Raw genomic sequence first — 15,092 nt, 5'->3', positions numbered from 1 at the left:
AGGGTTCTTTATGGTAACGAGCTACATCTGCTCAGTAAATCTGTAGGGCAAACATAATTTCACATTTACGTGCTTCATGGAATGCGAACAATGAGATTGCTGCACGATGTCCTCTCGGCGGATGGGTGCTAGGATTGTGCTAACCCGTATCGGGACTGAAAGACCCAAAGCCGTGTCAAGAGGACTGCTTTTTCTTTTGAGTTTGTCCCGGCGGGACAGCATGGTGCCAGCTCTATACGTCAGCAGTGAGGTGGTGGGCAGGGATGGTGCGGGATGATGCCCTGAATTGGTGCCAGTGGCTCTCCTGCAGCCTGGTGCCGCTGCAGCCCTTGTTTGGCCGCTTGTTTGGCTCAGCAGTGCCAGCACATGGCATCACATTTCTGTAAGGCTCCGACTGATTAAGGAAACAAAAAAAAAAAAAAAAAAAGGGATGACCCTGGGGCCTCCCTGGTCCTGAAGCGGAGGCAGCTGAGGAACCCCCCCGGTGCTGACTGGGTCAGTAGCACAAGCATGGCGGCCGCTCCGCCTGGGAGGTAGGCGGGGCCGAGCGCTGCCGAGCGCGCCCGCAGCCATCCCCCCGCGACGAAGAATTCCGAGCGTGCCCGAAGCGGCCCGAACCCCGCTCGGCCCCGCGCGCCGTCTGGCCGGAGAGTCCCGAAGCGGCGGCGCCGAAGCGGCTCCCCGTGAGGGCGGGTCCGCGGGGGCTGAGCGCAGCCCGGCCGGATGTGAGTGGAGCGGCCGCTTCCTGTTTCCCCGCAGTCCTCCCTCTCCCCGCCTTGGGTGGTGGCCGCTGCCTCGTCCCCGCTTCCAGGCACAGGGCGGAGGCGGCCGCGTCCTGGTGCGGAGACTGCCGCCGGCTCCCTTCTTGCGCGCCCCTCCCCGCCCCACTCAGCAGCAGGAGCCGCCGCCGCGGCGCAGCCCCGATGCAGGCCATCAAGTGTGTGGTGGTGGGCGACGGGTAAGTCTGAGGGGACTCCGTTCGGGCCCTCGCCGTGAGGGAGGACCCGCCGGCCCCTGGGTGCGGGGGGATGGGGGGGAAGGCGGGAGGGTGTCCGCCCGTGAGGCGGGAGCGGCGCGGGCCGCCCGGGCCTCACCACAAGTTGTGGTCGCCCCCGCCGCGGGGCCCGGGCGCGGCCCTTCCGCTCCTGAGGGGTGCGGGGCCTGGCGGGGCCGGGGGTCCGCGCCGAGGCGGTGCGGGGGGTGGGTGGTGGCCGCTGCTTCCTGCTGGTGGCGGGGGAGGGGAGGGAAGCGTGGGGCAAGGCGGTGACTGCAGCGAGCAAATGGTGGCTGCCTGGGGAGCGGGGTTTGTGCGGGGGTGTCAGAGAGCGGGGGGTGTCTCTGGCTCTGTCTCCCTCCCCGAGGCCTGGACGGCTGTTCGGGAAGGTGCTCCAGGGGTAGGTGCTGTAGCGGTAGCTGTGTAATTCGTGTTGTGCTGACCCAAGTGGCTTTCTCCTGCCGTGTTTCAGGAGGGTGTGCGCTTCGGATTTGTTCTGGCGGGGGTGGGACGCTTCTCCCGCCTCACCCTGGAGCTTTCTCTTGTGCCTGGTGCTTCTTATATCACCACATAAACCGAAGTAATCAAAGTGTATTAAAAAAAAAAAAAAAAACAAGGCAAACCCCCCCTAACAAAATACATAAACTACCACGCTTTTAAGGATATGGGAATTAATATTGATTTGACATGCCTTTGGTGAAAGGGACAGACATATTACTATTCATAGTTTGATTTTTGACATCTGATTCTTGCAGTAAAACTAAGTGAAATGTGCTAGGCTCTGAGCAGATTGTAAGTGCTTGTGAACAGGGACTGCTTTTTTTTTTTTTTTTTTTTGCATGTCTATAGCTAAACTCGTTAGGTTTCTGTCTAAAGGGGACTGATATAACATTTGAAATACAAATAATTAACAACGTACTTGTCTATAAAGAACTGTTCCACTTACAGCATTCTATCCATACCTACACTATGGTATTACTTATAAATGAAAAGACTTGAGGATGCTTTTTAGAATCGACTTAACAAGATCTTAAGTTTAGCTGTCGGATTTTAATGAAAGAAATGTGGGAATTGTGGCGGGTAAAGAGTTTGTGTATTTGTTACTTTTTAATATTCTCCATGATGGTCCCATCACCTCGGAGGCATTCATATCCTTACTGGATGTCAGAGCTCAGGGGAACATCTCAGGCCAGCTGGAAAACAAGACTGGTCCTATGCAGTTTGGGAGGGTTGTTTTTGCCCTTAGAAGAAACAAAAATCCCAGTGTAGGCTGAGCATAATGGGTATCACAGCAAACTTCTGTGGATGACAGAGGAGTGAAGTCTAGCTAGATGGTCTTGCTACTCTCTAATTCTGTGTAGTGGCTTATCTTCCAAGTTATTTGTGTGAGATTTGTTGGTTGTTTTGTTTAATTTTTTAAGATGCAGAATCTCTAAAAGTGTTTTAGAGGTAAACTTAACTATGTATAGCAAGTTTTGTTTCGACTTGTGTGAGATTTTGAGCAATAGGGACTGGAAAGTGATATGGTATCTTGGCAAATGAACCCTTTTCACAGTAGTGTAGTTCTTTGATTATATAGGATAACTATGGACTGTCCTTTTGCTTATATTGATTTTTATAAAGAACAAACATGTTTTTCTGTCATATCAGTTTTTTTGAACTGTGCTGTCTGTGACAATGCTGTAAATAAACACGGTACATCATGTTCATGAGTGGGGAGAAGAGTTCAGTCTGCTTCCTCCACTAGATTTGAGAACTCAGTGCAGACAAACTGTAAAGTTCAGTAATTCATTCAACAAAACAGTTCTTGTTATTTGGTTTGCAAACCATCAGACTTCTGAACATGTTTATTGCTCTTTGGGCAATTGTAATTCTGAGTTTTGTACCTAAGTCTGAACAAAATACAGTAGTTTTTTTTCATTCTTCCTTAGTTAGACACAGATCTCTTAAAAGTTCCATTCGGGTCCTATTGCTTGCTTTTTTTTTTTTTTTTTTTTTTTTTTTTTGGCTTTGTATCATTCTCCCTTTAGTGTTTCTTAAAATATTTAACTATTAGTCTTTCCCTGCTGCTGATTGGAAAGTTCAACTATTAGAGGTATTCTAGGAAATGTGTAATGTTTGGCTTAGATACAGCTAAAGCTTTAGTGTTTCTGTAAAACAATGCAAGGTAAAGATTTGCTTGTGTAATATAAAACTTGGGTATTGTTTTATGTGCTCTCCACAAAGACATGCTAGGAACAAAATAAACAAGGCTGTAGAGGTACCTCTGTGATTATTTTTTTTAATTTGTAAATGAGTAGGCTGCTTCTCATACGCAACTCATGTTTGTTCCTAGAGTTTTGACTAGTATCTGTTTAGATAACTAATTTGACTAGAAAAATACAGCATGTGTGCCAGTTGTGCTATGGTATTTTGCCCCTGTTTTGTTTGGTTTTGATTTTTTCCTTGTTTTTTTTTTTCCCCTCACTGTGAGGATTGTTTGGGGAAAAGTAAATGGCAACAGTTGCTTTGAGTTCTTGATGATACAGAGCAGGAGGAATGTGTGGGACAGATGAAGTGCACTCCACTTGAGTAACTGCAGGAACTGCTGTTGATTGACACTTTAGAAAAAGCATTGGCAGAAGTTATTATTAGCAGCTTTTGTTTTCACTCTAAAAAGGCAGCTGTTAAGTGGTATGAAATCTCCAGTGATGTTGTGTAACGTATGGTGGGTGTCCTGGTTCTGCATTTTGGTCAAACTTCATGCTATTTTGTTGGCATTTTTTAATTGCAGAAATACTGTAAGAACAAGAACAGTGAATTAAGAGTTTGGAATTATGCTTAATTTGAGACCTTGTCTGTTAAAGCCATGCTCTGTTTGGTTTGAGAGCTTGTTGAGAAGAGGGGAGAGTGTTACTGAGTGTAGGATAGGGAGCACCTTAATCTCCAGTCTGTAGACACTGTAGTGACTTGAAATTTAGTAAATTTCATTACTGAACTTTTAAAGCTTAAAAGAGGGTGTGTCATAGTAAAACAGCTTATCTGGCAGAGCTGTATGTAACTAAACCTACTGCAGCAAAAATGCTGAGTTTTTGGGCTGAGGATGGTACTAGAAAAATCTCAGCTACTGTTTAATGTTTGAGTGATGACTTCTGGGCTTCATGTTGTACTTGTGGATCAGAGAAAGAAAGAAATGACACAAAGCTTTTTCTGAAGGCTGCCACCTGTTTGTAGATACCAGCAAGTACTCAGCTGATCCCCTTTACCATGGCTGGAAGTGGAAACTAAATTCTCCTATTAGTTTTCAGTTGTGGGACAGCAGGAGACTCAACCAGCTCTGCAGCTCCAGTGAGTGGAAGAGGTGCTGGTGCAGGTCATCCAGTGGTATTTTCAGTGCATTACATGGCTCCAAGCAGCTCTAACACGGTGGGGAAACCTCATAAAACTTGGTAGTGTCAATAATGCCAGGAAAGAGGTGACATTTTCATTTTCAGGAATTAATACATTTATGGTTTTATAAATACATTGATTCCTGGATGGTAGCTGGGAGCTGAAAGGGACTCTGTGCTGTCTTCTGTAAGTCTTTAGCTTATTGTTAAGAGGTAAAAATGCTGGATTTTTGTAGGCCTTATTGTTAATTGCAGTCAAATGTTGCTAGTTTCATTTATGTAATAGTGGGTGGACAGAGCTATGATTAAGTAGTTGCTAGAAATCTTGTTATGACTAATCTTGGTTTGGTATTATTTTAGTTTCTTACTTTCAGCCTTTATGTACAAGGAGTTGTATTTTGCCAAACAGTTGGAATTCTCTTTAGGAGAGTTGCTCTAATACAAAATTTAGAAGTCTGAAAAAAGTTGATAAAGGTACTTAGAGAGTGTACTGTATTTATAAAGGTAGGCATTAGTGTTTATTTTTAAAACTGGTGACCATAATGATCTGCTTCATAGGGCAGTGAGCCAAAAGGCAAGGAAAGCAGGAAACCTAAATGGAGCAAGTCTGAAACAGGGTTGTTGAACGTGTTTTTTCTTGTTTGAATGACTGCTGCTGCAGAAGCACAGCCACTTCTAAGCTTGGAGTGAAATCTGTCACCACCTCCTTCCTGCACGGTTTTGATTAGCCAGAGCAGACTCACCAGTTCCAGTGCAAGGTGAGCAAAGGAGCCTGGGCACAGAGAAAAGTTCTTGATCCCCTGCTGAAAACATTGAGTTCAACGTTGTTAGAAGCTTGAATTACCTGTAATGAACTTACTGGAAAATGGAGCATCAGACCAAACAGGTTCTAGAAGTGTGAGAACACATAGCCTCTGTGCCTCAAGAAATTTCACAAAGAAGCTGCTCCTCTTGGTATTTTGAGGGTTTTCACATTTGTCCTCTCCATGCCAGAGCAGCACAGCCTGCTCTGCAGTGTTGTGAGTGCAATTCAGCCCTATAAGCAGTGTATTCAAACTGATCTGACTGATAGCTCAGGGAGCTAAAATAGCAAGTTGTCCTTATGGGGGAGGTTGAGTGAATAGCTCTCCCTGACTCCTTGTTCTGACTTGTTCCAGAGTCAGTGAGTGCCTGTGCAAGAGAGAAGATGGGAGATATTCTTTTGACAGCTATTAAATTAGCTACCTGCATTGTCATACTGCTCCCCAATTCTTTCCCACAGAAGTTTTTGAAGGGTAAATCCCCCTCCTTACTTTTGAGTGCAAGTATGTATCAAACCTGCCACTGCAGGAAAATGTTCAGACGTTGTACTTGACAAAACCAGAAATAAATGTCCTCTTTTTCAGCGTGTTTTTATTAAAGATTGGTAAAAGCCAGTGCATGCTGAAAGTAAAAATAAATGAATAAATCTCAGACTGTTCGAGGACCTGGCATCTTGGTTCCTAAGAAACAGGTGTGAAAAATGGTGTGGAAAATTGCATCCTGTGATCAGAGAGTTGCAGCAGATGAGATGTTACAGTTGGTATCAGCTCAGAAACATTACAATAAAATGGGCATGTAGGATAAAATTCTAGATAATTTTGCACACTGATTCAACTTGTTCATAGCTCAAGCTTTTAAGCTGATGTTTTCAGATGCTATCAAATAGCTTATTGTAATGTAGTATGGAACTCTAATGGAGAGACTTGTTACAGATGGAGCTACAATTTACACACTAATTTCTGGTTGTGACAAAGCTCAGATTTACTTAAACTGTGTGGCACTAGGTAAGACCAGTTGGTTAATGTTGAGTGTCAGATCATATTAAATAAGGTTCTGAAGACAGCCTTTGCTAAGTGAAGGAACAGTCCACATGCTTCCAAACCAAGGGAAGAAATGCAGTGATTTAGTTGTAAGATACAGTATCCTGCAGATATCAATGCCTCAGTGTTTGCAGCTGGAGAGCTAGTAACCTTTTGACTGAAATTTATTTCTGTGAGTTTTGTTTTTTCCTGCAGAAGCTAAAGGATAATACTTTTAGCAATAGCATTTGGTGCTTGATTGGGTTTGTTTTGTTTTTTAAATATTAACAGTAGTTGTAGACTAAACCTTCAATGAGTTCTTTCAGTTTGTGGAAGGTTTCATCCAGGAGGCTCCTGAGTCACACCCAATACTAACGGCAAGATTATCAAGATTTTATCCTTAAGTGCAGTCAGGTCTCAGAGTTATTGCAGATTTGCTGTGAGCAAATCATTGTAGTGATAAAACATCTGCAAGACAAAGCAGTTTTTCTTGCATGGGAGTTTGAGAAGAGTGATTGGGAAGACTGAGGCTGTCCAGGCATTATTGCTTTTGAGGACCCAGTTGCATGCTTAGCTCTGGAACCTTTCACACTGTTAAAGGATTGCACACCTCTAGTGAGGAGCCAACATGGGAACTACCCTGCAATATCAGAAACATTCTCTGAAGTCTATTTTTAAAAAAGAAGTGTAGTCCAGTTTAAAGTTTTCCAACCCTTTCACTGAAAATGTAACAAAAGCCTAGTGGTGATGTTAATCTAATGTTTGACTCTAGATAAGGTGTGGGGAGGTGGGTGGAGAGGGAAGGAGCTGGGAAGGACCTGGAACAGAACCTTGTCCAGCCCTGATCTGAGGCTGTTCAGAATTAGATCAGTGGGGAAAGGTTCAGTGTTCCAGGAAAAGGCAGCACTTTTGGAATTGTGTAAAGGGTACCTGGAAATACGTTTCAGGCTTTTTTCATTTTGGGGAATTAGAGTAAGGTGCTCTTGATGAGCATTCACTCAGCTGACTAGCAGATGTTAGTAGTTTTATCAATACTTGTGAAGGTTTTTTGTCTAAAGATTAACATTTTTGTTAGTTTACCACTTCACAAAATGTATTTTTATATAGGTATGTTTTAATTGCCAGTAGCCTAAAGGCCATGGTCTATTAGGTATTTTTCTGCACAGTAGTGGCTACTGACAATTGATCTCTAGGTGGCTGGATGTAATCAGTCTTTGTCCCTAAAAGGAAGATTATTTTTCATTATTCAAGATGAATGTCTTTTACTTACAAAGTTTTGTTTTGTTTTTTTTATTTTACAGTGCTGTAGGTAAAACATGCCTACTCATCAGTTACACAACCAATGCATTTCCTGGAGAATATATACCCACTGTGTAAGTACTTATCCTAAGAACATATTTATGTCACCTTCCTTGTGCTTACTGCCATCCCAGATTCTTTACTCAAATTGTTTGAACTGGCCACAAGCATCCTTCAGGTTCAGCTTAAATGTTTAGTTGAGAGGGGGTGTGTGTGTAAGGAGGGGAACTTTAGGCTTTTGCCTCTCTCTGCCCCCTAGACCTTGCTTAGTAGGGATGAACATTTACTAATATTTTATCCAATGCTGTTCTCTTTTAAACCACTGTGTTATTTCTGTCTTTATTATAATTAATGATAAGTAATCCTGAGGCTGAACAGCTTGCAGAACATCTTATCACAGTCAGAAATTCTTGGTCTACATGACTAGAGAATTTTTTTTTCATTTGTTCCTTCCACTTTTTGTGCTACTGCCAGTCCTGTGCTAAGCCAGACACAGCTCTGTAGCTTCTCAGACAAGACTCATTTATTTTGGTGCTTCCCATTTTCTTGCACATAAGGATCTGTCAGTATCAGTATTAGTGTATTTCTCTTTTTTGAGGGGCAGTTGGGGGAGGTGTTTTATCCATGAGCAGCTTCTTTGCCCTTTTTGAATGTCTGTATTTATAATCTGTCTATCTTGCTCTCTAGTTTTTCAGTTCTCAGGAGTTTTTTAGTTAAAAAAAAAAAACATTCTAATGAGATTTTGTTAACCTTTCAAAGACTTGTTGTCTTAATTAATGCTATTCCTTTTTTTTCCATCTTTAATTCAGATTTTTGCATTAATTGTGTTCCTAGTGAATTCAGTTTAGCCTCAACAAGTCATTAAAACCTTTGTGACTACAGTGCTGATGACATAAAAATCATGCCTCTACTGGCCTCTATTAAGGTTGATATTTCATTAGGGTTACTGATTAGCAGGATTAATTTTTTTTTTCTTACCTATTGTTGTCATTAAGGATTCCTTGGCTGTTGCTCAGGTATCTTCCAAGTCTTACAAAATGAGGGAGATTAACTTGCTGAATGTCCCACTAAGCCTGGAAAGTGCTTGCTAAGTGCATCACCTGCTTTCCTGGACTTGCCGAGATTAACGCCTCCTCCGGAGCAGCAGTGAAAAAGCTGACTTCTGCTCAGACTGCTCCGAGTCTGCTGTGCATATTTTTTCCTTCTATTACCCAGTACCAGGCTCAGTATTTAAATAACAGCTTTGCTGTTTCTGGGGAGCAGAAGGATGCAATGAAAATGTTTCCTTCGGTAGTGTTCCCAATTAGGGCTCTGTAGGAACAATTCCCCGGGTGCCTATTTCACACAGCCAACTTTTTCTTATTGTTTAGTTTTGACAACTACTCTGCCAATGTGATGGTTGATGGCAAACCTGTCAACCTGGGTCTGTGGGATACAGCTGGTCAAGAGGACTACGACAGACTACGTCCACTCTCCTATCCGCAAACAGTAAGAACTGCAGTGTGAAACCAGAGTCTGTGTAGCTTTATCCAACACAAGTTTTTCTTTCTTTTGGCACAAATGGCCAACATTTTCACATCTGGAGTTGTATTTATTAGTAACAGCGAATTACTGCAAGCCACCTTCCTTCATCCTGGCTGTAACAACACAATCTTTGATGTGTCACAGTTGTACAAATTCAAAATTTGCCTACTTGTGTATTTGCAGGCACTGATACATGTTGCCTTTGTGTAGTGGCAGCCTGAGAATTGGCTAGAATGCTTGATTTAAAGCAAGGAGGAAAAAAAAGCAAAAAAAAAAAATCCTTAAAAAAACCTCAAAAGAAACCTCCTCGATGAATAGTCCCATCAGCTAGTCCATTGATTTTATAGTTAGTGTGCCTGCCAAAAGCAGGGTTTGTTTTTGTTTTTAGGCCTGATGTTTGGCTGCAACCTGACACTGTCACTGCTAAGCACTTGATACTGTTTAGTCTCTGTGAAGATGTCCTAAATGTGAAAGAGGCAGTACTGAATGGAGCTATTACTGGTATTGACAGAGGCTGAGTTGGGGCTCTGGAATACACTTAAGCCCATGGCTATCTTCTTACTGCAGTTTGTGCTGTAACATCGATACAAATGTGCTTCTGTCTTCAGTGCTCACAACTGGTTAAGTCCTTTCTGCATGCTGCATCTTTCCTCGTGTAAGGAAAATGCTGAAGTAATCTGCTCTGCTCTTTTCAGTGCAACTTCAGATAATCTTTGTAGAGGCTGATTTTCCAGTCTCTTTAGAGCAGTTATTTTTACCTGGTGTAGCTGTGCTATAAGTAAAGGTGGTAACTTGCATGGGTTTTTTGGCATTAATTACTGTTGTTGACTGTCAAATATATATATTCAATGCTAATGTAAAATGCAGAATTGTTTGGGTTGTTCTACAGCATAACTGCTCATTTGAATAATGTGAATCTTACTTAATGAACTCTGGTGCTTTTTAAAATCAACTGTCTTAATTCAGTTTTTCTTAATTCACTGCTGAATGTAACCCCTTCTCTTGAATGTATTTGAAATCTACCAGTATTTCAAAATATTTGGGGAAGGAGTAAGTTGGGACAGGAAAAGTGGTTAACTTTGTTTCCTTGGATAAAGAAAAAATGAAAGTTATTAGGGTGGTGCTTCTCATGAGAGGTTTACTCCTGCAAGTCTCCTCTGGCAGTGCAGGCATTTCTGGGGAAGTCTGGTGGCCTCTTCTGGATGCAGGTAGCTGGTGAATGACAGGGCAGCATCTCTCTCAAGAAGAAAGGCCACGGTGTACTTGTGGGCACAAATCTCTGACTGAGAGAATGTTCTCCCTTAAATCCGTTTTAGGAGTAACTTTATCTCCTACTGTTACCAGGTTGGAGGAACCAATGGTAAGAATATATCTTCCAGTCTGACAGATCAACCTATTGCCGTATGTAAAAGTTTAAGTAAACTTCAGTTCCAAGTTCTGTCATCTTGTCTTGCTTATGGTAGTGATAAATTGGCCCCTATTTTTTCAGCAACTACTTTTCTTGGAACGATCAAATTGCTAGATTTGAGAACTGTTACAAAATCTCTGTATATAAATTGCTAAGACTAAACCTTTTCTTGCAAATAAATAGCTTTTCCTCATATTTATGAAGATCAGTAGTGTGTAAGACACCTGAAATCTTCAGATGATTCCTCATAGTTTCAATAGTTACACGAATTTTTTTTTTGATCTCTGGAGGTAGTAAAGGAGAGAGTCTGCATAATGTGCAGAACTTTGATCACCACAAACCTGCAGAATTGGAAATCAGAAGTAGTGGCCATAGTATCACATTATTTGATGTTGTTTCTTTCTTCTTCTGGGACGCTGCTATGGAAACTTGGGTGATGCATGAACAACTGGGTTGCAAGTGCTTAGCAGTGCAGATGTCAGATGCTGACCTAACAAAATGCCTTGAAATGCAGCACAATCAACTAACATTCTGAAATGCCTGATTCTTTAACATGTTTGATACTGGAATAAATATGGATAAGGTAGGCTGGGGAAAGTTGGGCTTCTTTGGAAGATGCTTATTGAGTTTGTGGTCATACAGCAAGATTCTGCTGGATAGAGAAAAATCAATTTTGTAGTTATTCTGAATGGTTGTAGGTGACAACATGTCATGTATGAAGCTCATTGGTTTTTGAAGTGTGTACTGTGTGGCAACGAGTATAAACATTTGCACTAGAACTTTTTATCTGCTCTTACTTGTTTCTTTTGCCTCCCATCAAAAAGAGAGATGTGTAAGATCCTTGACAGCACCCACTTTTCTCTCACTTTCTCATAGTTTAGAAAGGGGAGCAGGGGACAGGTTTTTAATACCCTTTTCATCCTAATTCAGTTAGAGAAATTCTGAAATCTTTTTATACTGACATTCAGTAGAAGTGACAGTTCTACAAGATTCTTTGGATTTGGGCATGGAAGGCAGTAACTGTGGAAATGAGCACACTATGGGTTTTATTCCTGTATACTGCATACTTTGCCTTTGCAATCCATACTACTCTAGACTAGTCCATTAACAGCATATTGATATTTAAAAACTTGGTTTTGTGTCTTTCAAGGCTTCAGTCACTTAGAGGTCTGCAAAGAGCATCCAACTCCAGTTCAGAAGCCAGTCCAGTGCCCTTCATTGCTCCCTCTTTGTCAAGGATCTGAAGTGGAGGCTTTTTTCAGAATGGCAGTGAGGGAGACGAAATGACATTTAGGGGAAAAAGCTTTGCAGTGCTAGAGTATTGGTGTTTTAGTTGCTGGCTACTGCACTACTGCACAAGCTGGTTATAATCTTGACTACAAGTGATTTGATGTTGGTTCCTTCCCCTGCCCCTGTTGTGTCTGCTCCTAGATGCCTGGGAATAGATTTCCCATGGGGAAAACTACTTTGGATTGCCATGTGCAACCATGTTGACCTTGCCTTTGCAAGTGTGGCACAGATGGCAGTGGGATACACGTGCTGGTGGTATTGGCCTTATCAGGGTAATGAGATTTTCTAATGGCTGACTTCTATCAACTTGTTTTGTAGGATGTCTTCTTAATCTGCTTTTCCCTCGTGAGTCCTGCTTCCTTTGAAAATGTCCGTGCTAAGGTAAGTAAGAGATGTTATAATTTTATTTTAAAGGGCTCAGCATAGTATTCACTCCACAGCAGAAAATATGAGGTGATTTTAAAACACAGAAATTGATTTGCTTAACTTTTAGGTCATGGAAGCTCAGGGCACGTGAAACAAGAGTTTCAGGTAGGGTAACGGGGGTTGAGAGTTTTCAGCCAACAAAGTACTGAGATCAAGAACAGGAACTTGGCTTTTAAAGCAGTTTAAAGAAAAATATTAAATGCATGTTAAAAATTAGGTTGATACCATTTGTTTCACATCAGGCAGTGTTCCAGCAGGTGCTCTGCTGTTGCAGTCTCGGGTTCTTGGACAACTCAGCTGTATGGGGTTGTGCAAACTTCATAAACAAAGTCTGGGTGGGGGAAGTGCAGATATCAGGGGGTTGTTGAGTGTGTAGAAAAAATGCAGCCCTTAATTTTTAAATACCTGTTGGATTCATTAAAAATGTTCTGCAGTTTTATGCTTTTAGTACTGCCTGAGTCTGGGGTCTAACGTTCTCCTCTTACTCACTGACTGATGCTTGAAAGTGTCTCAAAGGGCTGTGAGCCTTTGGGTCATGATGCCCAAGAGCCCTCCTGGAGCTCTGGCAGCACACAGAACCTGCCCTCTTTTCTTGCAGTGGTATCCAGAGGTGAGGCACCACTGCCCCAACACTCCCATCATTTTGGTGGGTACCAAACTCGACCTCCGGGATGATAAGGACACTATTGAGAAACTGAAGGAGAAGAAGCTGACTCCTATCACCTACCCACAGGGCCTCGCCATGGCCAAAGAGATTGGTATGATGGCAGTGGGGTTATTGGTGACTTGGTGTGAATTTTGCTTGTGGAAGATGATGTTCCTTAATTAAAATAAGTGCCTAGATTTTGTTGTGGATCTAGCTAGAAGCAGTGTTGATGTAATTGTGGAAATCTGCTTTTTAATTGCTGTTTTTTGCTTTCCACAGGTGCAGTGAAATACCTGGAATGCTCAGCACTTACGCAGCGAGGCCTCAAGACAGTGTTTGATGAAGCTATCCGAGCAGTTCTGTGCCCCCCTCCTGTAAAGAAGAGGAAGAGAAAATGCCTGCTGCTGTAAACATCACCCTCCCCCACCCCACTCCAAACCCTGTGCTTTGCTCAGAACAATGGAGCATTCACACTCAATGCCAAGATTTTTCTGTTATAATTTAGTTCTCTTCCATAAATTCTTGAACCAATCAACAATTTCACAGTTTCATTTGTTTGAAGTATGAGTTACCTTGCATTCTTCTAAAAGCAAACTCCAGAAAAGACAAACCTATGTAAAGCCTTATTTTTAAAATCCTATTCTTGCTCAATTAAGTGTTGCCAAACTATCTGCTGAACTAAGTTGCATTGTTGTGCTACAAACACTAAGCACTAAACTTTTTTAAAGATTCTTCTTGAAGATGACTCTAATTTCTGGTAGGAAATGCAAAAACACTTTCTAGTTTTTCACAGTAACAATACCGTATAATTAGCAAAACACTGCACTCTAATGTGTTTTATTATTAAATGTTTTTCTCAGCCCACAGTCATTGCATAGTGTTGTGTATCAATCCTAAATCTTTGACAATGACTGACACCTTTTGAGTCACAGTGTAAAATGCTTTATTGTTGGTAAGGGCTTGGTTGCAATCTAGTTCTTGCTGCTGTGATTGAAAAAAATAAATAACTATTCTTACTGAAGTGTATCTTAGTCCTTTTGACAGCATTGTGTTGTGATGCATAAATGAAATATTGGGTTGGATCAATGCCAGACAGTATTTTGACACTGTACAGATGATGTACACTACACTGCCAGGGTAGCTGAAACTGAATTGACTTTTCCTGCAGGTTAAAATCAGCCACCGTTTTCCCAGAGGTGCAGTAGTGGAGGAGAGGTTTGTGTTCATAGGAAATTCCTTTGAATTTCAAGTAGGGCATTCATTTAGGTACAATATTGAACCAGTCATTCCCACAACTGTTGTGTAGTAAATGCTTTTCTTCTAGAATCTTTTCTTACTGAGCAATATAACTTGTATTTTAAAACTTTTCTGATTATAGAAATTTGCTTTCTTTTTATTTTTTCTTAGAGTAGAATGTTCAAGCATATCCTCCTAATCTTCCTGTTATTTCTGGCCCAGTAAGTTATATGCTTTCTGAGAAGCTTTTAGTCTATTAACTAGGTGTAAAAATCATGTGAAGCAGCTTTACACATTTTCGTAATTTTTATATTTTAAACCTCTATAAACTATGAACCTTCTGAAGTATCACTATTGGTCGGATAGCCCCACCACTGTAACATCACTAATGCAGACAAGTGGTCTTTGTGTCACTACATGTGCAGCATAGATTGAGTAATGGTAACTTGGGTCTGTGAGGTTCTGTAAATTAGTGCTAATGTTCTGTACACCCTGAACAGGCAGGAATACAATGTTGAACTACACCCTTTCAACCACTAAAGCAAAATTTAAAAGTTGCAAAATTGTGAAGTTTTTACATTGATCTTTTGCTAATGCAATTAGCAGTATGTTTTGCATGTATGACTTAATAAATCCTTGAATCACATTTGTGCTCACGTTTGAGTTTCTGAGCAAGTGTTCTCATTGTACCACCCAGCAAGTGTTCTGCTGGCAGTGCCACCAGCAGTGTGGGGTTCTGTGTCCCTTGGGGGGAACCACAGGTGCCCTGAGCTTCAGAACCAGCAGTAAATACAGTGCTTGGCACCCCCCCTTCAGGGGCCTTGCATTATCCTGTGAGTTGGTACTGGCTCCTACTGCTACTTAAGCAGCATTTTAAAGCTGCTGACAACCAGGGGAATAAAAATACCCATTTCACTTTATTGAATGCAAACAGCAGTGCTTGTGGTTTGTTTTTTTTTTTTCTTCTAAAAGTACTACTTTAATGGTTTGTAAAATTATGGCTCTGGTGCCAATAGTTTATACTAAATGCTTCAGATTTTTACCTTTAAACCTTCCAGCCACGCTCTATGCATGTTGGCTC

General features: G+C 41.7%; 1 protein-coding gene across 2 annotated transcripts; it reads left to right on the top strand.

Moving 5' to 3' along the window:
- Window positions 1-562: 562 nt before the first annotated feature.
- RAC1 (Rac family small GTPase 1) lies at window positions 563-14,657 on the top strand. Of its 2 annotated transcripts, XM_071760652.1 has the most exons (7): window positions 632-958; window positions 7,484-7,555; window positions 8,852-8,969; window positions 10,350-10,406; window positions 12,022-12,084; window positions 12,728-12,887; window positions 13,055-14,657. In XM_071760652.1, the coding sequence occupies exons 1-7, from the start codon at window positions 924-926 to the stop codon at window positions 13,183-13,185; spliced, it is 636 nt and encodes a 211-aa protein (XP_071616753.1). In that variant the 5' UTR covers window positions 632-923; the 3' UTR covers window positions 13,186-14,657. The 2 variants fall into 2 exon arrangements, with proteins under 2 accessions (XP_071616752.1, XP_071616753.1); XM_071760651.1 differs by lacking the exon at window positions 10,350-10,406 and having other exon boundaries at window positions 563-958.
- The last annotated feature ends 435 nt before the right edge of the window (window positions 14,658-15,092 follow it).

Source organism: Heliangelus exortis, chromosome 17, assembly GCF_036169615.1.
Source record: "Heliangelus exortis chromosome 17, bHelExo1.hap1, whole genome shotgun sequence".
In the NCBI taxonomy this organism is placed as follows: Eukaryota; Metazoa; Chordata; class Aves; order Apodiformes; family Trochilidae; genus Heliangelus; species Heliangelus exortis.
The sequence above is the reverse complement of the archived record's forward strand: the minus strand, read 5'-3'. Positions and strand labels throughout refer to the sequence as shown.

Bases quoted from the DNA above. Each gene is read 5' to 3' on its own strand.
- RAC1 (XM_071760652.1), top strand. From the start codon at position 924: ATGCAGGCCATCAAGTGTGTGGTGGTGGGCGACGG. The intron at 10,407-12,021 runs GTATGTAAAAGT...CTTGTTTTGTAG, and splicing joins TGACAGATCAACCTATTGCC to GATGTCTTCTTAATCTGCTT. The intron at 12,888-13,054 runs GTATGATGGCAG...TGCTTTCCACAG, and splicing joins CGCCATGGCCAAAGAGATTG to GTGCAGTGAAATACCTGGAA.